Here is a 23,512-nt window from a genome sequence, read left to right as displayed (position 1 = left end):
CATCTGAACTTTTTCTAAAGTAGGCCTTTGTCCAGCTGTGCAGGCCTTTGTGTGATTAAGTGTGTCACTTACTCACGCAGTGCTTTTGAAATGGGGTGAAATAAATTGGGATATTTTGCCACTTCCTATCCAACTGCAAAGAACACAAATCTTGGTTTAACAAAGATTCCATTCACTTTGGATTATGCAGGTAAAGCTTAAAATTAATGATGTTAGATCACATAATGAGTACATTTTCACCATAAATAAATGTCTGCAGTATACTGATATTCTTGGAGACATCAAGGAGGACACAGTTATCTGCCTTTTTCATGTCCATGCATGATTGGATGTGCAACCCACCTTGAGTCCTACCCAATCAACAACCAAGATGAAATCTGCACTGTTCCTCCTGAATCTGAGGTCTGACAATCGTCTGGCATAAGCATATGGCATAAGCTTCGCTGGGAAGGCTGAGTGGCCAGAAATTTGGCCACACCCCCAGTCCTCTCTTTGAAAAATGGGAACCACCACACTCATCTGTTAGTCCGTAGGCGCTGTCCTCAACTTCAGCGCAACACTAAAGACAACCAAGTCAACCAAGACAACCAAGTCTTCCAACTCTTCCTTAACTGTGTTGGTGGGGTTCACAAGCACTCGACAATATCCCCACTCGAGTTAAGCAGTTCACCTCCCCTGATGATAACTTCTTTCTGGTGTCCATCAGTGGGCGCTCGGGCTGCCACCATGTGAGGCACTAGTGACCTTCTGGCTCCAACTTGGAGCAGCTGCCTCCACAATGGAGAGTTGGAACATGGCCCACTCAAATACCATGTCCCCAAACTTGCACAGGATTGAACGAAAGTTCCCCCAGAGGTACACTGTATGTAGCTGGTATCACTCCATGTCCTACTGTAGCTCCAGCTTCTTCCTCAGTGGTTACGTGATATTCCACCTCCCAGGAGCCAGTTTTCGTAGCCCCGGGTCAATATGCCAAGACCTCCAACTTTGCCTGCCACACACACCAGACCACTACATCTAACCTTTCAGACTTGACATGACAAGATGTCCCGTTCTCTAGTGACAATACCTCTTTTTGGCATTGGGCCTTGTTGTTCAAACTTAAACAGTGATTTTAAAGTTTAAATCCATAACCATAACTTTCTGCATGTCATCAGCCTCTGCAGGAATTAGAGATAATTGAAATTTGAGATAACGTCAGCATTTTATGCCTCTCTCAACATTTATTTTTCAGCCTTATTATAGATGGCATCCCATTATTCATATTTTATATTATAATGGTAATATGGAGGATTATATCAACAACATTCATACTCATCAGAAATAGAGTCTCTAAGTACACAGTCTTAGCAATAAGATGTCCTCTATGCTTACTTTGAAAAAGAGCTTTTCAAGTTAGAACTCTCCAAGTTTTAACACAGAATTAGGAGTCATGATGAGACATCTCGAGTGACCAGACATTTTCAGTTGGACGTGACATTTGCTTCTTTGAGGTTTCAGGGCACAGACGTACTGAAGTCTTTGAAATGTCACGGGGACAGTGGATTGAGTATTTGGACAGCTAGACTCTTTTTGAATACAATGACCTGGTGTATCTTGGAGACTTCGAAAATCTAAATAATGTCCTTAATGTGAAAACACAAACAAAACACATTATCAGGAGCAAGGGAAGAAATTTTGTCCCAGGAAGGCATTATTGTAGATATTTTTTTCCGATTCTCAGTGTCACATAAGACATGGATGCTGAAGCTTGAGGCAGTGAAGTAATAGGACAGAGGAGTAGGACATTAAAAGTAAGAGCGAAATGGCAATATAGCATGCTGAGGGGGTTGTGGGGATGCGTGGGGTGGTACTGTACCTCTGTTGCCAGTGACTGTGGGGTCTGAGGCGCCTAATAGAGCAGTAGGATCTGGAAGGATGGGATGTAGGGGGGGAGTGGTGGATGGAGGCAGGGTGGTGGGGACGTCTGGTGGAGGGGACAGACAGACACTTATACACAAGAAAAAAAAAATACAACAACAAAAAAAACTGAATTCACATGGGGGCAGTTAGATACTGTGATAAGGGAACACACACTGGTCTAAGGTTAAAAAAAATTATAGTGATGGTGAGGAGCAAAAAATTGCAAAATCATGACATGAAGCATAAACATAAGATTGTTGAAAACACGCACCTTCTAAAATACAACAATGAATCACTGTTGATGCAAAATGATGCATTACACAAAATACTGTGCATTAATTCAAGCATTGCTGATACCTTTTTGTGGATTTTAATTCTCACTAATTAAGAAAAGAGCATTACATGGATCACCAATATATATTTGTGTCTTATAAATGTTTTGCTGTGTAATTTATTTACCTTAAATGACCTTCATTGCTTATTTTTAATGATTTTCTTTGGATCAGTGTTCACATACGCCATATTTGAAGAGACACACACATTTTTAAAATAGCTGAATGTCTCATATGTACTTTTTTGTCATAAACATTTAGCATATAGAGTTCTAGATGAGAGGTACAATTCACAAATCAAGCATGTTCATCCAGGAAAAGGCAGGAGTATTTGTCTACATATTCCTGCATGTGTGAGAGCAGCCTGTGGGTGTGTTTTTGGCAAAATCTGAAAAAGAGTAATGCAATATTTACAAAGTAGTGTAAAGGAAATAATGTTGCAAGTTGTCATCTTCACGTTATGTTATAGTCCCAATCCTCCTTTTCATCATGATTTAAAATATTCTGTCTTTGAATGTGAAGGTTACATCTGTAGCAAGAGAACAGGATTAACTTCGAATCTGCTAATGTTGGCTGATGTCGATGAAGATAGATCTTGAGCGGGAACCTCTCAACATATGAGAGGAAAGAAAGTTGGATTACGCCATATAGAGGTAATTTGACAAATGATCTGTGCCAATTATCCATGTTTGCAAGGATGATTTCAGGATTAAACAAAAAAAAGGTAGCAGGGCTGTCATTGCATGCTCAGTTTTTGACTTCTCACTACAGGATAATGGGAAAAGTGCTTCATCAAAGGCAGCGTTTCTCACCGTCACAAGTTAAAGTAACAGGAAATATGGGATTGAAACATAGTGTGACAAAGTTAATGAGGTTACACTACCACCTTGGCTTTTATGTTTATGTCACTCTGATTTTTATGGTGAGCTAGAAGCTTTTAATTGGATGTGGTACTCTTTCTCAGGGCCAACTGTCCTGGGTGTCTCAGTGACATTTCAACCTTAGCGTGAATCACTAAGCAGCTAAATGCATGTCTTCAGGAAAGAGGGAAGAGAGAAAACGTCTCCTCGTTGCAGAGGAACCATTAAAAAGGTATTTTCCAAGAATTATGGCTGCAATTGTGAAAGGCTAAAAGATGTGCTAATCACTAATGAAGGGTAGGAACAGACTGGGTGCCATTTCAAAAGAACAAGTAATGAATCTGGATAGGACTCTTTGACCCTCCCATACCCAATTGCCTTTTTTGTGGTGCAGAATTTGTCAGTTTAATAACATCACTGCCATTAAGTGCATTGGTTATTCTTGTTGTTACATTTGGCTGGCATTTGAAGGAATTGTTAGGTGCACACAGACACCTTGGCATGTGGGACAAGCACACTAATTAAAGCTCCACAAAATATGCACTGCAATTAGGTAGGAAGTGCGAAATCTCAGAAATATGCCATGAAACTTTTATGGTTTCGTCCTGTGTTTTGATAGGCCTATTTTAGTGGACCAATAAATTATCAAAGGAGATAATTTCTTAATTTATCTCTCAACTCGGAGATCCTAATCAATATGCTGATATATGTTTTTTTAACCACAGTAATTTAACTGGCATTGATATCAGATTCAGACAAGGGTAGGCACTGCAATTACTTCCTTGCTTACCTGGAAAACACATCTCCCTCTGCTTTAATACAGCCTAAAAAACATCACGTGGTATATATCACTCCTCAGGGCTTGTCCTGTTTTGTGGCTCTGAATGCAGAGATGGCAACTGTGACATAAATTATTTGCTTTAAAGGATATGGCCTTTAATTTTCTATATTTTTCTAATTGTCTAGAAATCTGATGTGCAGAGCCAAACCAACCATGCATGTGAGTCCAAACCCTGATAAGTCTCATTCCTCTGTGCCATAGACCTCCGTTTTTGTCCAAAATCTTTTATAAACAAGTCAGTGAGCCTCACCATTAGACTGGGTAACATGTTCCTTCACCTCAAAGATTACGGTCACAGTAGTTTCTTTAGAAACGGCTCCATAGACTAATAACAGCGACCACGTTTTCAGTTTCTGGAGAGTAGCTGTAAGGCAGATGGGAACGTGGTTCCGTTTACAGAGATTCACTAGCTTGTTGTGCTACAAATCCCAACCTCTTGACTCCGTACTACATTGTAAATTTCTCAAATAACTTCAGCACAAAGTCAAGAGGTTGTGATATGTAAGATATATCATGCTTTGGATATACATACAATACTTGTGACTAGGATTATTTCTTTGTTGGTTTTGCTCTGCACATGGGATTTGTTGACAATAGGAAAAATATAAAAAATCACCAGCCATATCCTTTAACTTAATATCTTAGATCTTAGTAATGTAAATATAAATCTATATCTGTATCTATATCTGTATCTATATCTATATCTATATCTATATCTATATCTATATCTATCTATCTATATATATATATATATATACACACACACACACACACACACACATATATATAAAAGGTGTAAACTTCATACAGTATATAAATTAATCAAGTTTGTATCACACAGTAGCTACTGTGTAGGATGAGTAAAAAATAAAAAAAGATGTGTGATGACAGTATTACTAATTGGAATAAATCAATTTTGAGTTGTATAACATTGGGATTTCACCTTCTCCCTTGCCTTGAATTTTATCAATCTTATCTATTTTACTCAGCACACACTCTACACTACGAGCTGAAGTTCAAGTTGTCATATTATATTATACTTTATGCATCTACATGGCTGCGGGGGTGCAGACCACAATTTATGACTGCATTGACGAACATGTGCACACATCCGTGTATGCAGACACCCAATGTAGTAAAAGCACAACCACTGTCTGTTGTAGGACTATATTTGCCCCTAACTACACTGGCATGCATAGATATCTTCACATATGTTTATCAGTGCGGACATTCCTTGCGGACATGGGCGGAAAAAATTTACATCATGCGGCCCCATGCAGCAACATGGATACGGACAGTATAAATTTGCTCTTACTGTGGAGTGTCTAGATTCATCAAATGCAATAAATCACTGCATTGGGCTACATAAAAGTGAGTGATGTATATGTATCATCAAATAATGAAATGTAACTTTATAGTAGTATGTTTTTCCTATTTTCAAAACACAATCAAACAAGATAAAATGTAGCATTTCTTTTTTTGTTTTATTTTTACATTCCTGACTATTCCTGAGATTTTCACATGTTGTTGTGTCCTTGGCTAGGACCAGCAGAAAGCACTTCATGAACTATTGATAGAAACCTTGGTTGCATCCGTCAACAGCTCCACATCTGGTTATTACTGTACATCCACCAAGGACGGTCAGGACCATATTAGAAATCGCTATTGCTCCGGCAAAGCATATCTGTCTGGACCTGAGAGGTTTATTTTCTCCTTTTTTCCATCAGATTATGCCTGCTTTTAAATAAGAGACAAAATGAAACACTCCCCCTCGGTGCATGTAATATTAATAATGTAATATTTTATTGATCCACTTAGGGAAATTCTCTTTCGCCTCCAGTTGGATGATTCCTCTGGCCAAAAACTACCTGCCTTTTTGTCTGCTATCACACATTGTCTAAGTTTCTAAAACAGAGGGGAAAGAGATGTGTCACTGCTCTGCTTTTTTTAAGCAATATTACTTAATGCCGAAAGACTAATGGCAGTTGAGAAACGGAAAAGAAGATGAGCTATCTGTTTTCCATGACACTGAGTCTTATTATCCACCTCCTCTGGCGTTGCTAGGAATTACTTATCCTTCCTGGTGATATTCCTGACAATGCAGCACTAAATTCTGCCTCCCTCACACATTTCCCTCCTGGTGTGTGCGTGTGAGAGTGTGTGTGTGGAGGATCTGGGACGCAGGTTTATTTAAGGAAAGGCGTTGGTGGCATTTGTGTCACCTGAGGCCCTTATTCTCCCTGTGAGAGATGGTACCACTAATCAGTCTTAGCACTGATATAGTATGCAGATCAGGAGGTATTATAAGCCTTGTTTTTGCAATGGAGTTTGGTGCTTGTGCCTGTGAGGTTCATACTTTACACTATTTATATGTAGCATTATTGGAGTCCGAGGCGTCGTCTGGCAGATTTTTTCTTGTACAGGTCCGTGGTGTCAAATGAGTAACTATTGAAGATTTCTTTTACCTCCAGATGTGATATAATTATCCAGTTTATCCAATTTAGCCTTTCCTTTGAACTCACCATAGACGTAGAGTACATATTCGGCACTGCTGGTCCCTAGGTGGTTGCTGGCTTCGCAGCGGTAGGTGCCATTGTCTGTCTTGTTGAGTGAAGTAAAGGTGAGCTCCCTCCCCTCTACAATCATCCTGTCCAGGTCAGGAAGTTCACCTCCGTCTTTTGTCCACATCACAGGATCTGGTCTGGGAGGTGAGAGGATGAGAAAGAGACATAAGATGTGTGACATATACTGTACCTGTCTGATGCATTATATAAAAGGCTGACACTAACTACAAAATTTGAGTGACTTACGAGGGGTTTCCTTTGGACACACACTCCAGCTTTAAGTACTGACCCTCCTGAGGGACTGCAAGAGAGTGGATGATTTCCACACGAGGAGCATCTAGGACAGACAGAGGGATCAGAGTGAGAATGGATTATATGGGATACACAGGGTTCGGAGGGTCACTTTAAAAATGTATTCTGATACAATTACTAAATATCTGTTAAAATGTAGTCAGTATCCTAATCCAGGTATTACAATATTAAAGTAACGTAACTTGATTACTTTTGGATTATCATAATATCCAATATGCAAATAAAGACGAGAAAAGAAATATCAATAAGATGACTTTTACTTAAGTGTATTCTGTAAGATAATAGAACAATGTTATCTTAAAAAAAGAAAATGGGGAAACCAAGATTTTTAGCATCAAAAATGTGTCCTCTGCTCAGTGTATTTTTAAAGAAAAACTTGCTTTTCATTAAGCAAATTCAGGCAGTAGCCTATAGACATACAATGAAAGTGCACAACACATGACGTGTATTACAGGGAACATTCTCAGGGAAAGCCTGTGACGAAACAAAGCTTGGCCCACTGGCTGTGTGAAGCTATCACACAGGCATACTGTATGTCGCAGTGGGGGAAGACCTCCCGCTGGGTATTCGTGCCCACTCTACGAGAGCTTTGTCCTCCTCCACAGTTCTTCTCAGAGGAATGGCAGTGGCAGACATACGTATGTGCAGCGGCATCATGGGCTTCACTGTGTCCTTTTATTCTGTTCTATCTGTGTGATACTTCTGAGTTTTCTCTAACTCTCTCATTATTGAAAGTGGTGGGCCACCAATGACACACAGGCAGCTCTGGGCACGTTACGCAAGCTGTCATATAGTCAAGCTCTCTTTTAACTTATTTGTGAGTCTTTGGGACTGCCACAGCGCGTAACGACCGTCCCTGCCTACTCTACCAACATAAATTCACTGTGTGTGAAGTGTGTGTACGTGCGACCGCTGTGCACATGCTGTGTGCACCTGCGCACACCATGTCGTATCATTCTCTACTCACATCATTGTGGATCAGTAAGTTATTTTGCCCTCTCGTTCCTGCTCTGCTTCCGTTTGGGACTTTTACAGAGCATGGCAGTATATTGTTCTTTTTGTTCTTTTTTTTGTATCCTTATTACATAATGCCGTTCCATGTATTCCATTACTCCCCAAGTCTGGGGATACATTAATAATTATCATATGATCGTAATGATATTGCTGTATTATAATATTACGATTTACTGAAGTATTCAACAATAAATGGTATAAAGGTTTGAGACAAAAATGGTTCATCCCATTCAGCTCGATGGTTTTTTTGTGTTTTCTTCAAATTTTCAAAAAATAGTGTTCAAAAATTTTGATAGTTTTTGATAAAATGTATCAAAATCTATCAAGATTCAAACAAAGTATATGAATATTTTCCATGGATGATAAACAATTGGATTATTGCCCAGACCAGCTTAATATTGTATGATGAAAAAAAATGTAACCTTGATGCAAATATGTAAAAAAATGTAAACACCTACAGTAAAAAGGGACTTTAAATCAAAACCTAACTACAAATATGTAAGTCTTAATAGTTGAATACAAGCTAACGTGATTCTGCAGCTGTAAAAGCACTTTTTTCAAAGGGGATTTAGTTTCTTCCTCTTTCATTTATTTTCTTTTTCCACTCATGTCCACGTGTCCACTCCATGTGTGTGTTTGAGTGTGTGCATGTCTTTGTGTGTGAACACTCACAGTGGACCTCCAGTACTTCGGTTGCCTGCTGTGGTGACTGTGAGAGTGCCACATGGTCCACTCTGCAGGTGTAGGCCACTCCATCATCATTTCTGTCCACGTGCAGCTGCAGAGAGCTCCGTACTGTAAATGTCTTCCCACTTGCATTCACCTCTTTGGCACCTTTGGAAAGAGTTGCATATTGTCACTGATGCAGCACATTTATCTTGCAAGGTGTGATGGCCACACATCGACATCGTCCCCTGTGTTCAACATTTCGGTTTAGTCCTGCTTTACAGGCACAGTCAGATTCCACAGGGACACACACAAGGGCTCATCATGCAATGCAATAAGCACCTAAATGGAAAATTCATAGTATTTTCACACAGGTACTGGTGGTTTCTTTATCACAGTGCACAGACCTGAAAACACACCACTGCAGGTCATATATTTAATAAAGAAGCTGTTTTAGAAGAGATCATAGTCCCTGTGTAATGATTAGATTGAGTGAAACTGAGTTGACTTTAAAAACTTGACTTTTAAAACCCGTGAGCATCAAAGTACTGTAGTAGTACTGTAATAAAATAATCATTTTACAACATCTTTAATTCATGTACTGACCTAGCAACTACAGCTAAAAAAACAACAAGCCAACTTTCTTTAATGTGGGTGTTCAGTGCACCAGCCTTTAGCTGCTTGATGCTTCTTTGCCATCTACCAGTGTTCCAGATGTATGAGGGCATTTGATATTTCCAAATATATATATGTGTATAGCTCTCAGGCACAAATGAAACAAACACAAAAGCTAAAAAGTCCAGCTCTTAGCATCAACACATTTATTTTCAGGAGCACTGACCCCACAGGGAACCTTGCTTAACTCCAACCACAGATGGACTACAACCATGGATCAACCATTCTGCAGCAGTCCTCAAGTTCCGATAACATAAAGTAAAAATCATAGTCTAAACATCCTCACTAAGAAAACCAGTTGACATGTATGCATCGCCTAAAAAGTTAAAGTCAACACAAGAACTGCAACCATTGTGTGGGGGCACTGACAGACAATCATCTTCAGCTGATGTCTCCCACCTGCCTCACCTCTAGATGGGGACTCTTTGAACCATCTCTGCCTGCAGCTGCTCAGGCTTTACTGCCCCACACAACTTCTTCAAGTCTCACTACATAGTGTCATGCTATTCTCCTCTACCTCTCCCTCCCATCCTTCTACCTGACAACCATTTCCAGCCTCTTTGGGATAAAACATTACCAGGGCCAATCAGACATTTGGCAATAACTTCAATCAGCCTTGTTGCAAAGTATCATTATGCACAGTCCTCTCCATCTGTACAATCTGCTATCAGCGCTATCCTTTCAACACCTGCCTTGTAATCCCAATCAAACAGCTGATCCACCTCTCTATGCCCATCAACACCCCAATCATTGCCAAGGCTTTGGAGAACTCCTCCAAACCAGCTTTCTCAAATCATCTACATAATGCCCTGAAATTCAGCATACTTCTTGATCACACCATTCCACTTTTTTCTTCATTTGCTTCCCCAATGAGATTGGCCATACATAAGCCAAATGCGTTTGATTAAAGTTTCACAACTGGCCCTTCTGACACCATTTTTTGACTGCCACATAAGTGCGTTTGAGATCTTTTTTGCTCCTAATAAATCAGCATCCCTGAAACACGGTGGTGTCTACAAGGTAGAGAGGCCGTTCTAACTAGAAGGTCACAGACACTTCCTCTGTTCCCATCAAACTATCCTTGAGCTTGATGCTCAGTCTGTACCTGGTCAGGATGCCCGTCTGGTCAAGTACTGACAGTTTAGTACTTGAGTTGTGACTGAGAAGAACACCTTGCTCAAATGTTAGGAATTCTTGCTGTTTAACAGGTCCCTAGTTGGGCTTTTTTGCTGTGGAAAAATAAGGTTTAAGAAAGAATTAACCTCTGTATTTTAGAGACTTCTATGTCCTCTATATCAAATTCACACTAAATATTTTTCAAACTGTGGCAGCAACATTACTTGCCAATTTTTGATGAAGCCTCAGCCTACACATATGACATGACTGTTCTCTTAAGTAACTCAAATGACCATCCAATTCCAGACCGCACACTTAGAGCCAAAAATCTTGCACAACTCATCACTGCTGGATTTGCTTTCACATACTGGCTGTTTCACAACTTAATTGCTTATACGTATCCACCTCCAAGCGGGTATTTTTCTTCTCAATCACATCTGTTCAACCAGTCTTTTGGGGGTGGTTTGTCTGCTCAGATCATGCCAGCATCCTGTATTTTAAACCTTATCAAGCCTGTTCATCCACAGCAACACTAACAAGGTTTGTTTCAAAAAAGAGAGATTAAAAATTGCTATTATACTGTATTCAGCCGTCCGGGCTTATCTGTGCATTCAGGTGTTTGTCCCTCTTTTTCTGTATTCTCATGGTAAATTCAAGGAAGCATCAGTGTATGTGGCAAATCTCTCATGCTGGCCACCTTTGTTTGTAGCTCCTAAAGAGGCTGTTTACGCTCCATATCCCTCTCTCTGCGCTCATCTGCTCCACTTTCTAAGCATCCCACCCCGCGGTCCCCTCTCCCTCTCGATTCTGCCAATCAACGATTCTGCTCAGTCACTTCCCCCAACTGAGGCAATGAGCCCGCCTCCCCTAGAGATGAATGACTGACAGGTCTGCAGTGTTAGCAACATCCAGCCAGACAAGAGGAAAGAGGGAAAATAGCTGGATATCTTCACAAAGAAGAAATTGTAGAAGACAAAGGAGAGTGAGAAAGAGTGGAGGACTGCAAAGAGAGGAAATCATATTTCCAATACCAAGGCAAGCTTTAGCAGTTACAGACATCTATCCTTTCTAATAGTTATGTCAGGACCTCATAGGCTGCTTCTCCCTGCCTCTTTGTCTCTCCATCAGTCAAATTTGTCTGTCTACTCCTTGTTGCTCTCCTTCCTTTGCTTTATAAAACTTCTCTGCAGCCCTAGAGGGTTCCTTCCACAGATGTTACAGATGTACAGTGTCCAAACTCTGTATACATCAAATCCCGGTTTTCTGATACTGTGTTCGTAACTCCAGGTGTTCAGGCTTACTCCATCCTTCCTTTTGTCTGTTTCCTCTCCTCTCCTTTTAATAGTTGTATATTCTTGTCGGGGTTAGTATTGGGGTTAATGAGTAGCTGGTTTATCTGACACTTTAATCAAACACTGATGATTCAATTCAGCTTTTATGATGAGATGAGTCATATTATGTCTAATGAAATGCCTTTTCTTTGGTGAACAGCAATCAAACAGGAGGCTGAATTTTACTAACATGCACCAAAGACAGGTTCAGTTATACAACTGACTTATCTATTTCTAATTAAACACTTTTTCAATAACTTACAATATTTTCATTTTTTAAAAAATATGTCAAATTCAAAATATTGTAATGACTTTGTCTGAAAGAGCTGAATGAATCATCCTGACTTTTGCAGTTTGATTGTGCTCATATGTTATGTGTTTCAAGGCAAGAATTTAAGCACTTCAATCAATGTGATGGGCACTCAGCGGTGCCCCTGTGGCAGCTAACCCAATGTTCTGTCTGTGCTACTTCTATTTATTATTGTAGGTTGGCTTTCAGAAAAAAAAAAAAAACATACAGAAGTTAAAAGTTAGTTCAGAATATTCCTATTTCAGAGGTTCCTGAAATCTACGCTCTGCACTGAAACATCATTATTATAGAAATTGAAAAACTTAATATATAATTTCGCTGTGCTCTTTAAGTGTTTAGTGATTTGAATGGACTCTGATTGCCTCTGTGTGACTCAGGATAAGAACCCTACAAAAACTGATATGCTCACACAAAGTTTGAGTTCATTAATATAATTTTTTGGTCCAGAGTCTTCTTAAGATCCACTTTGAGAACATAATAACAGTTGTTTAACAGTGAGTACTACCTCATCATTAAAGTGTATCAATCTGCATGCATTCAGATGGCTTCTGCACTATTGTGTGTGTGCACATGAGTGTGCATGTGTGTGGGTGAAAGTAGGTATAATTGGTCTATAAATATCCTATCACATTTTAAGCGCAACTGAAAGGAGACTGACATCAAGCTGCCATTAAAGCTCAGGCTTGTCAATCAAAAAACTAATCTGGCCAGTCTCATAATACACATACTGTATATGCATGTGTGCCCACATGCCCACACACACACTCGCAAACCCGCTGTTTGATGATCCCCCTGATCTGTAAAAACATAGATTTTTTTGCTCTATAAAGAGACTTTTTGGGTGAGAGTTACTGTTAGAACCAATGAAGAATTTTGGAAAAGATTATGTTATTTTACTTTAAAGCTGAGGTGCGGGACTTGTGTCTCCCCCTTCTGGCAGTGAGAGTAATTACAAAAACACTGTCGACACGTGTTTACATAAATTGTTTTGAGCATCACACAACCCCCACAAAATTTCACTCAGAATCAGAATTAGTTTCACTATCAGAATTTGATCCATTCGGTCCGGTAACATTTGAGCTGCATGATTCAATTATTTTATCCCCATTCAAGTTAGCAGAGAGCTAACCGCATGCTCTGCCCATAGAGCATGCGCAGTATGCATTCATCCAGCCAGCGTGGGAACGTCAAATCCGACATCAGATTAAAATCTCTGGTATACTGTGAAATACAGAGAGATTTATCTGGCGGTGATAGGCTTAATCAGCATTGTGTGAACTCGTTTGGTAAGGGCTTGAATGTAACATTAATTTATATGTAAAAGTTAAGCACCGCAGGTTTAAGCTTTCACTGGAAAATTCACATAATGGTGGCTTTCAGGATGCCTAATGTTAGGTAGGAATAACTGACAGGATTGAAAGAGGACTGCTAGAAGTCTTTATACCTAGAAATTGTAATTTCTGGATATTTCTGGAGAATTTGAACCACGCAGCAGTGTTTCTTTCAGTGCTCACATAACAAACCCTCAAATTTTATTAAAGAAAAGAAGAACAAGTGAAGCATGGAGTTTTAAATGGGAACTGGTAGGGATGCACGATATTATCGGCACGTCATCGGTATTGGCCGATAAAAGCTCTAAAATGAAATATCGGCATCGGCCATATCTTGAGAGGCCGATTTTTTGCCATCTCCTCTGCCGCCTGACAGTGAGTTGGAAATATCAGCATATCGGATATTGGCAAAAAATCCAATATCGTGCATCCCTAGGAACTGGTGTTCTTTTCTTTTGATGCCCTTCTCTGTAATTTAACATAAAACACTAAAATCAGTATAATGAAATATTAAAGAGTGAGTTACTCAATACTTTAGGATAGAGGCCACGTAACGGTATGGCAATGAAACTGGCAAAAACGCTGTCTGAGGATTGTATTGCACAGATTTTGATGATAAAACTAAAAATAACAAGCTTGAATTCTCTTTTTTATATGTTCAATTTAACTGGCAAGCAAACTAATAATGCATCTTCTTCAGGCTCATGGGCCTGTCATTATAAATATGAGTAAAAATCTTAAGTGCAGCCAGTAGCAACCCGCGTGTATTGTCTAAAACTGCCCTTTCATATTACACAGTCGAATCTCTCTGCTCTCTTGCATAGATTTTTTTTGTCTACTCACTGCTGAATGGCCTATTTTGTTGTCAGAATTCTTTTTTTTAAGTGCACAGTGCAGCAATTTTTAGGTTGATGTTGATTTGGTCAGAAACTTAACTACCAAAAGAGGGAGAGAATATAAAAGCTTGCCACTGCTTTTCTGTGTTACATGAGTCCTTGTTTGGGATGTAGAACTGACAGGGAAATCAAACAGGATGAACTTCTGTTTTGGTTTGTTTTTTATTTACCAGCACAGAATGAGTGAAGGGGCTTATGGTATTTAAGATGGTCAAGCACATGAATTTGGCCCTTAGACTGACACTTGATTAGATTTACCAAGGTAATAAATTTGCACATTTTTTTATGACTTACATGATTTAATTACAAACTGTTGATGGAATTCAAGATGTAGATCTATTATCACGTGCCTTATGAATTGGACACAAACTTGCCATAATCACATTGGGTACCTCTCCTTAACAAAGCGCTTCACAGTATTTGGCTGACTGCATCACACTGTTCTGTGGGTGGGAGCTCAGAGCCCTGCATTGCTGGCGTGAGCCAAGACAGAGCCTTGGAGGATTAGAAATGGAAATGACAAGCGGTAAAATATGAGAATCTGACCCTTTTGTGCCCATTTCACAGGAGAAAAGGAAAGAAGATGGAGGGATAGACAAGAGAGACAGAGGGGGACTGCTGGGGCGGGTTGAGGAATCTTCAACAACAGCTATAGGGCTGACTAATCCTGGCAGTGGGGGTCCGAGGGCTGACTCAACATACCCTGAACTGCATCCCATCTGAGATTTAAAACAATTTGTTCGAGCAAAAACAATGTAAAATTGTCTGTGGGTGAGGGTGAAGATAATCATAATATGTAGTTGTACAAAACACTTATTTAAATACAATAAAATTCATAATGCAAACAGAAAAAATATGTTATGATGAGCAGCATGACAATAGGTATGACTAAACTTTAAAACAGGAGGCTCCAGCTCCAGTAAGCTGTGGACATGATACTGAACATAGAGCCTCCACCATCTTCTCAGGGAAATGGGCCTATTGACAGCCTGTAAGCGCCCTCCCCACCCCCCTCCATGTTTGACCTGTCTTACCAGCTCGACTGAGCTTAACTGACGGGCGACCACCACCAGGGAACACTGTTAAATGTTAAGAGAGTTTCTATCAGTAACTGACAGAGCCGTATCACAATGTCCTCTCCGACATGACACTCCCCACATTCACAGCTAAGAAGTGTCTACTGTGGATTCATGGAGACAGTTTTCCACTGGCCCTTGAAAGGAGAGGTCTGGTCGGTCTCAGTGCCTTGGCATTTAAAACTGGACAGGTGCTTCACCTCCAGGATGTTGCTTTTAATGGGCATAGGCAGTGGGTGTAGCAATCTGATCTCTTCTTTTGCCACAGTGCTCAGCTCTAAGTCTGTTAACCTGATCACATAAATGCTTACTCTGCCAGAGACAGAGAATGAGTTGGATACACATCTACATGGGCATATTTAATCAAAGTGATAAAGAAAGAAAGTAAATGTGGTGCATTTGTGAATGTGATATTTCTGTTCCTCATTCCAGCCATCTTGTAGTTGAAGAGTTAGACAAAAACTCTAAGTTGTGACACTACAAAGAGATGTAAAACCAAATAAAACTAGAGTTTAACCTCACCAGAGTCTGGTGCCTTGATATTAATTCATATAGTGCTATGATAGTGTTAGACACAAATTGGTTTGATTTCAGGTATGTGCTTGTATGTATGTGCATGCATGCAAGACTTTTTGTGTTTGTGCTGCACATGAATACAAGATAAGAGGGTGAATAAGTGTTTTTGTGTGTGTGACTTAGGCATCTTTTATTCATGCCACTGTGACTTGCAGGAGCCCTCTTGAAATGACATCTTTAATGGCCATTGATCCACTCCACCCCAGGGAGCTGGATAGTATAAATGTAGTCCAAACACAGACTTTTTTAAAGTGGTGTGCAAGGTTGTCTAACACTGCTGAAATGACTGAAAAATGTCATTTTTAACTTGAAAACTTACTTAAAATTCCTGAACTTAATTCTTATTTTAGTGTTCACAATGTCACGAGCTGTCTCATCAACTTTGACATCACCCTCTTTGAAATAAGCTCCAGGAGCTATTGCTTCCTCATTTTCCTCAATAGCTCTTTCCAGCTAAAACCTTAGAATAATGATGGCCACCTTATTCTGTTCTCTGTCACAGTAGTCAAGGACAATTACCCATAAATGAAGAAATAGCCAGCGCTTTTTCAAAAGGTTGTGCAGTCACTGTTCAACTCTTTAGTGAACGGGCAGACTTGAGTGATAGCATATTGAAAAGTCAGCAGACAACGACCTAAAATAGTGCAGGGAATGTCTGCAGTAATAGTTCCTTGTCCTTGACTAACAAGTTTGACAATAGAAAAGGGATGTGACCGTGAGCGAATTTAAATCAAATCTTGGTGTTTTTTTTTCCCCTAAGCCCCCTTGGAATAGCGCTATCGCGTAACATGATGAAGCAATAACCTCTACAGTTTAGGTCACAGAGTATGATAATACTCATCCAATAGCGAACATCCCCACCCTTATTTGAAATAAATATTCATTTCATCTCTGCCTTGCTTGGTCTCCACACAGCTCCCCCTGGTTCAGTGGTGTGTAAACAAGTGCTACATGTGGTGATATTGGCAGAGGTCTCTCAGGGTTACGTTGTGTAACTGAGATAGAAATATATCATTACTGGGTGGGGACTGAAGGGATCTGTGGGACAAAGAGACTGAGAAATAAGAATATTGGATTCCGTTCCACACACACAAGCTTATGTCCTACATGCAGGCTGTCTTCTCCATCTGTCTGTTTTGCTCACGCAGACACACATACGCAGACACACACTTAGCATAGGGTGTCCGTTAACTGAATGTGAATGGGTGATGGACTGCTCCAGTGGCTCTGCCGGTAATATAATCTTCTCTATTCCCCTAGATCCCACACCAATATGTCACAATTGTCATTTATTCCCAGCATGGCCGCCCACAATCAGATGGCTTTTCACATTGAACACACCCTGATCCTGTCAGGATGATGAACACTTCAAGTGCACTCACATATACACCTACACATACATACATTGTGTATTAACATGTGATGCCCTCTGTTTTTTAATGCGCTCATGTTTATTTATTTAGTCAGTTTTAAATGCGGTGTCCTGGAAGAAAGTCAGAACATCAGAGAGAGGAATAAGAAAATACATTTGAGTGGCTTTGCTGGGTTTGTTTCATTTTTTTTCCAATTTAAATGCAACACACGCTTGCACACACATTTACACACAAATAAAAACTCTCTGTCGGTGTTATATATAACAAGTCAGACTGACAGTGTCCAGATGATAATTCACACCTTTTTTATAACAAGAAAGCAGACCAATTAGTGGCAGAGAAGCATTCATGGTGTGACAAAGAAGAAAATGTGTATGTGTCAATCATAGTCTCGAGAACAGACTTTTTCCCTGAACTAAACATGTCCTGAATATGTCTGACAAAAGCATCACACTGGGCAATGAAGTGCTAATTAAAAACAGACACCTACTTGTCAGGAAAGACAAGGTATTAATCAAGGGATCAATATTTTCATCACCTTACTTACATACTTTTTCAAAGTTTTATAATGTGGCTAAAAAAATACCATGGTGACAAGGTCAGCAGCTTAGAAAAAATACATATAAATACTCATCTATTTGGTTTGATTAGAGGTGAACTTTTGTGGTGTTTGTCTCTCTCGACTCTTCTGAATAAACATGATGACATATAACTTCAATATCATCTACAAACTGTTAACATTTAATTAAAAGAAAAGATATAATGATATTACTTAAAACTGTGTGGAAAACCAGCATTGATTTGGTCTTATCTGCTTGCTTATCTGGACTCTGGGAAAACCTAATGCAAGATAGCAGGCTGAGCTGTCTGGGCTTAAGCTCGGGTAGAAAGGGTGTAATGGCAGACACTAAAAGAGCTTTTCAGTGAATTCAATGAGGGCTGAAACATCACCTCCGATCGAAATGTCTGACGAGTCCCATAGCAGATCTGACAAGAATCTTCTAATCTCACATTTGTATAAAGTCTCAAGGTTCTGTTTTCTGTTCTGAGACAATGTTGCCATGATTTATTTTACAGAGAAAAATGACTACATTATAGTGGTTGTTCTTGTTTTCTTTTTTTTTTTTCAGAAATCATTATGCTGTATTAAGTGTGAACCTCAAGAAACAATCAGTGTTCTTTCTAGGTAAGGGACTAAAACCTTGTCACAGTGAATAACATACTGATATGAAATTGTATAAGGCCCAAATTAAAGATAGTTGTGTGCCAAGTTGAGGAGAGAATTATAGCATCTGACCTTAATGAGAAAGCATATCCTCTGGAGACAACCTTCACTTCAAACCACCAAGGATATCTCTGACTACCTGTTAACTTTCGGTAAATTAAAAGAACATTATGTCCTGGCTAGGTTTCCATTTGCCTTACAGGGAGCTCTTCTTTCAGTAGTGGGCCACTGGGAGACACAATAATCACCCATGGAGACACAATAAGCCTGTAAGGAACAGTACTCACTTTGCTAATTAGTATTTCTATTGGCTTCATGTTTCTCAAAAGGGCGACAAGAAGCAATGTAAAGCAGAATGACAAACTACTATAATACATTACTAAACATGGTGATTAGCTTAATTAGATTAAAAAATATATGCAAATTGGGGATCTCATAAATGTAGGATTTAATAATTGAAAGACTGCTTAGATTTTTGTTTACAGGACATGGAAATGTGACAATGGTTATTGAACAGCTACAGGGATTTCATTTTCATTTTAATGAATGATGGGCAAGAAAACAAACAAAAAAGGAAGACTTAGCAGCACTGGCTCAACACTGTCTGGGGAGGAAAACAACTCTTAGTTACTACGTGACTGATAAGGTGTGTAAAAATAAATTGTAGTGTAAAACTTATGAAAATACTAAAATAAGTTGTACATTCATTTAAGAATGGGAATGAATGTGCAGCAGATAGAAGACAGACCTAGTCAGTGTTGTCAGAGATGCCAAGAAACTGATAGCAGAAAGTATTAAGATAATAAGAAAAAATTCATGCATGCTTTGGCAAAAATGATTTTTGTGGTTTATTAATCCTTTATATAAGCAGAGAAATGAACTCTGTGTCTGTGTGTTACGCATCTGAAATGCTTCTCATGAAGAGAATTTGACTACATTTAATTGGGCATTTAGGATGTGCAACACCTGGCTACTTGTTATTCTCATTACTGGGTTTCAGTGATCTGTTAGGTTATACAAAGATTATGACAGTGTCTTCCCAAACCGGCATTATTTTTTTGGCAGTTATAAGAAAAAAAAAAAAAGGCAAATCTGTGATTCTCCTTTCTATCTCTTTGTTTACACTTGCAGTCATTTAAATTAGAAAGGGGTGATTTGCATTTTGTTTTCTGCCTTTAATCTGCTCTGTGAAACAACAGAGAAACCTCGTAAAAAAAAAAGTTCTGCAACTGTGCTGATGATCTGTGACAGTCCGTCCCACCGGGTTCTGCATTTTATTTGATACAGAACCGCATCTGTTTCTCTCTTCCTCAAAGATGTCATTTCATCATTTCATATTCTCTCTCATTCCCTCTATCTCTCGCTCTCTCTTGCTTTCCCTTTTAAACAATTACAAAGCGGATGGTTCATCAAGTAGAACAGAGCAGGAACTGGCTGGAAAGGAGGTGCGTAGTCCAGTCAGTGTGATTTAGAACAGCCCTCTGATAAAACAGGGAGGTTAATGTATCGGTCTCAGGCCAGAGGACACATGCTGAATCTGCTATATTAGAAACAACTTGTTCGGAACAAAAATACACTGTTGAGACATACACTGCAGCAGTTTTATGGTGCCAGTTTTATGAAAGGGACTAATCTCTACATAACATACACATTTTAAAGGTTACACATATATTTTCTGAAGCATTACTCATTACAAAGTACTGATACAATATAAGCACAGTCTGAGCCATGCTGATCAATATTTTTTAGTATCTGACTACACAGTGCAGGTGGGGATGAGAAAATTTAAGACTGTGGGGCCAGTTGAGTGGTGTGTTCATAATGAAAACTATGGCTTGACATTAAAATATCAGTAAATCAGTAAATAGTTATTACAACATAACACAAAATAACTTTATCTTTTTTCCTAGATTAAATGCTAAAAATAAGAAAAATATTTAGTCCAGTTAATAAGAAACATCTTTAATTTTGTTTCTCAAAATAGATTGAAAACATGATCATGTAAAAAAAAACCTATCAATAAACTTATTAAGAATATAATTTTCCCTCATAATGTGTCATCATTCACCATAAATCTTTGACAACTGTCCAACATAATGCTATACTATTAATGTCAAAATGGTAAAATCTGTAGCCGTAGTGGTGATACAAATGTGAATGCAGATACAGATGTCACATACCTAAGACTTCCTTCTCATTCCTGAACCAGCGCAGATCGGCGGCAGGCTTGCTGCCCTGAGTGATGCAGGTCAGAGTGATGTGGTCTCCCTCCAAGGCAGGCTTTGTCAGGCCATCGATCTCTGGCTTCTCTGGCACACCTGAAGGATGGAAAGGAAATCACAGCAATGAAACTAATTCGCACACAGTGGTATGTCATTATGCAACAATAATATTATTATGCCGTATTGGAAATTCTCCTCCAGCACGCCCTCCTGCAGGGAGATTAGAGAACAGACTACAGAGAAGCATCCCTGAGCAGTGTCATGATCGAGAACACACCAGGGAGGATTCTTGCAGACACATTAGTGGATAGTCTCCCTACCCACTGGGCCACCCCCTCCTTTAAAGGGTCAGTTCATCCAAATTACAAAGATTTTTTTTTTTTCAATTTTTCTCACTTTACTCTAGTGGTATCTAGCCTTGCAGATAGTTCAGATTTTTCGGGATACCTGTCTCTGAGATTTCTGTGTCCACTCAAATACAGTGGGAGTTTTGTTTGTGAATTTCTTATTACTAGAAAATTATATTAAAAAAATTCAACAGTAATGTGTCTTCCCAGACATGTTTCTCTGCAACCCTGTCTCCTAGAAATTACGTTTACATACAAATAAATTGCAAAGACATTTAACTAGAAATGTAATTCAGCCAATATTACGTAATGAGAAAATGTTATTAAGCAACATATTTGACAAGTTGAAAACATTTTTTTTTTCACACATACATTGAATGTATGTGCAAAATGTTTAGAGACAACATACCTAGTTTTTGGGTTGTTTTTTGTCCCACCAAAATATCCAATGTTGCAGTAAAATATCCACTAGTACAAACTACAACAATATTAAACTTTCTATGGTTATGTTTAGGCAGCACTTGTTTAAGGTTAGGTGTGAGGTGAATAGCTTTCCCAGGGACTACTTTTAAAGAAACTTAATGCTTTGCCCGCAAAATAAACTTGGTGGAAAACTTTTTGGAACTGACGTGAACTTTTTAGATCTGATGGACTTCATCCTAATCTACCTGGTAGTAAGTTATTAGCTGCCACCTCTCATATTTCATGTTGCACCTGCCATACACTGCTGCTTCCTGTAACTGAGACAGTCCATGCCCGATAAAAGTAACCCCTCTAACATATCAGCATTCCAAACTCAAATAAAACACTACTGTCTGCAATTTACCCCCTTCCCATAATCGTATTATTACTCAGGAGTGGTTACCTCATAGGCCCAATGCTGCAGGTCTATTTACTGGGCATGGACTCTCTCGTGACATTAAATCTGTTCCAAATTGCTTTCCTATGATTCAATGTAATGAAGTATTATACATCCCTACCCTCATCCAAAAGAGAAAATCCCATCCAAACAGAAACCAATGGAATATGCACAACCTGAATCCTGTGAAGGTTACACCTGTTTTTAACAGCAATACTTGCCTTAAAATAGGCTTTATTAACATTAGGTCATTAGGCTCCAAAGCCCTTTTAATTCATAATCTAATCCTCAAACACAGTTTTGATATTTTTGGGCTCTGTGAAACCTGGTTATCCACAGATAACACACTGCCTCTGGCTGAAGCATCACCGCCTAACTTTGTATACTTCCATGTCACTTGTGCCACCAGAAAAGTTGGTGGTGTTGCACTAATCTATGGCTCCAATTACTCTTTTCATCCCAGAACTAACATTCACTGCTGATCATTTGTAGTGCTTTTAACGTCCTTCTCAAATTTTCAGTTTATCTCAGATCCTGTGCCTCATGCTGACCGCATCATTATAATTGGCGCTTTTAATATTCATTTTAACAACACATACTGCGCACTAAACTGAGCCTTCACAACAATCATTGATACGTTTGGTTTTACTCAGGCTGTCTCTGAACCCCCACACCCCAGTGGTCACACCATCGATTTACTTTTACTCCGTGGTCTTTCCGTCACTGAGCTTTTAGTCTCTCCCTCTCCTCCATCATTATCAGATCACTCTCTGATTCAGTTTAACGTTCATATGCAGCCCATTTCTCAACTTTGCTGCCCTCTCAAAAGGAGCTGCATGATTAATAAATCAGCCAGAGTAGCTTTAGAATCATCCCTTCCCAATGCTCTCACAAAACTGAATAATTACACTGGCTTTATGGACAGCTTAACAAATAAACTAAACAGCACCTTACTAGGTGCGCTCGACATGAGAGCAGCTGCTCGTGAACTGCTATGTGTGTTTACAGCAGAGATCAGGAAGGAAGACAGACGTCTCACTCTGCTACTCTGTGCTGTGACTCTGCTGCTTCTGCAGATGGTCATGGAGCAGACACTTTCAGTTTATAATTGTGGCATCTGTTGTCTGACTAAGTATTGATAACACCCTCAATACTTTACAAATTAGAGTTTTTTTATTTGATGAACGTGGGCGCTGATACGTGAAAATGAACTAAATGGGTTTTATTTATATTAAAATAAACATTGCACTTGAAGTCACTCTCATTGGCATTGTGCCTTAGCTTTTAAATTCATATTTCTATCATTTTTCACTTATGTTGATGAGGTGAAAGCAAAACTGTGTGTGTTTGTGTGTGACCACAGAGGAGGCCATGTAGTTGTACAGAAAATGTTAGTTACTGGCCTTTCCTATAATGAGTGTTTTAAGTGTGTAGTGTCTGCCCTTCTAATGTCAGTGAGCAATAAGTCCGCCTCAGGCTGAGTGACTGAAAGGTCTGTCAGTCAATGCCATTGACTGACTCTGGCCTTGTCTGTCTCAGCACCTCCTGTAAGGTTTATTACCAGACTTAAAAGTCCTCCTTTTTTCTGATTACCGTGCATTTGAAGGAATGAAGGTTACAATATTGTAACCTTAGTTCTATAAGCACGCACAAAGCCAACTAGCTTGTTGGGCTTTGCCAGCCA

General features: G+C 39.3%; 1 protein-coding gene across 3 annotated transcripts in view; it reads right to left on the bottom strand.

Moving 5' to 3' along the window:
• cadm2a (cell adhesion molecule 2a) overlaps nucleotides 1-23,512 on the bottom strand; it is a 231,096-nt gene that overhangs the window by 15,098 nt on the left and 192,486 nt on the right. For all 3 annotated transcript variants that reach the window (XM_042431967.1, XM_042431965.1, XM_042431966.1), the window contains 5 exons: nucleotides 20,581-20,718; nucleotides 8,498-8,659; nucleotides 6,746-6,836; nucleotides 6,458-6,636; nucleotides 1,859-1,966 (listed from right to left, as the gene is read on the bottom strand). In XM_042431967.1, the coding sequence (XP_042287901.1) occupies nucleotides 1,859-1,966; nucleotides 6,458-6,636; nucleotides 6,746-6,836; nucleotides 8,498-8,659; nucleotides 20,581-20,718 (678 nt within the window). The remainder of the gene's footprint in view (nucleotides 1-1,858; nucleotides 1,967-6,457; nucleotides 6,637-6,745; nucleotides 6,837-8,497; nucleotides 8,660-20,580; nucleotides 20,719-23,512) is intronic.

This window comes from Thunnus maccoyii, chromosome 13 (genome assembly GCF_910596095.1).
Source record: "Thunnus maccoyii chromosome 13, fThuMac1.1, whole genome shotgun sequence".
Lineage (NCBI taxonomy): Eukaryota > Metazoa > Chordata > Actinopteri > Scombriformes > Scombridae > Thunnus > Thunnus maccoyii.
The sequence above is the reverse complement of the archived record's forward strand: the minus strand, read 5'-3'. Positions and strand labels throughout refer to the sequence as shown.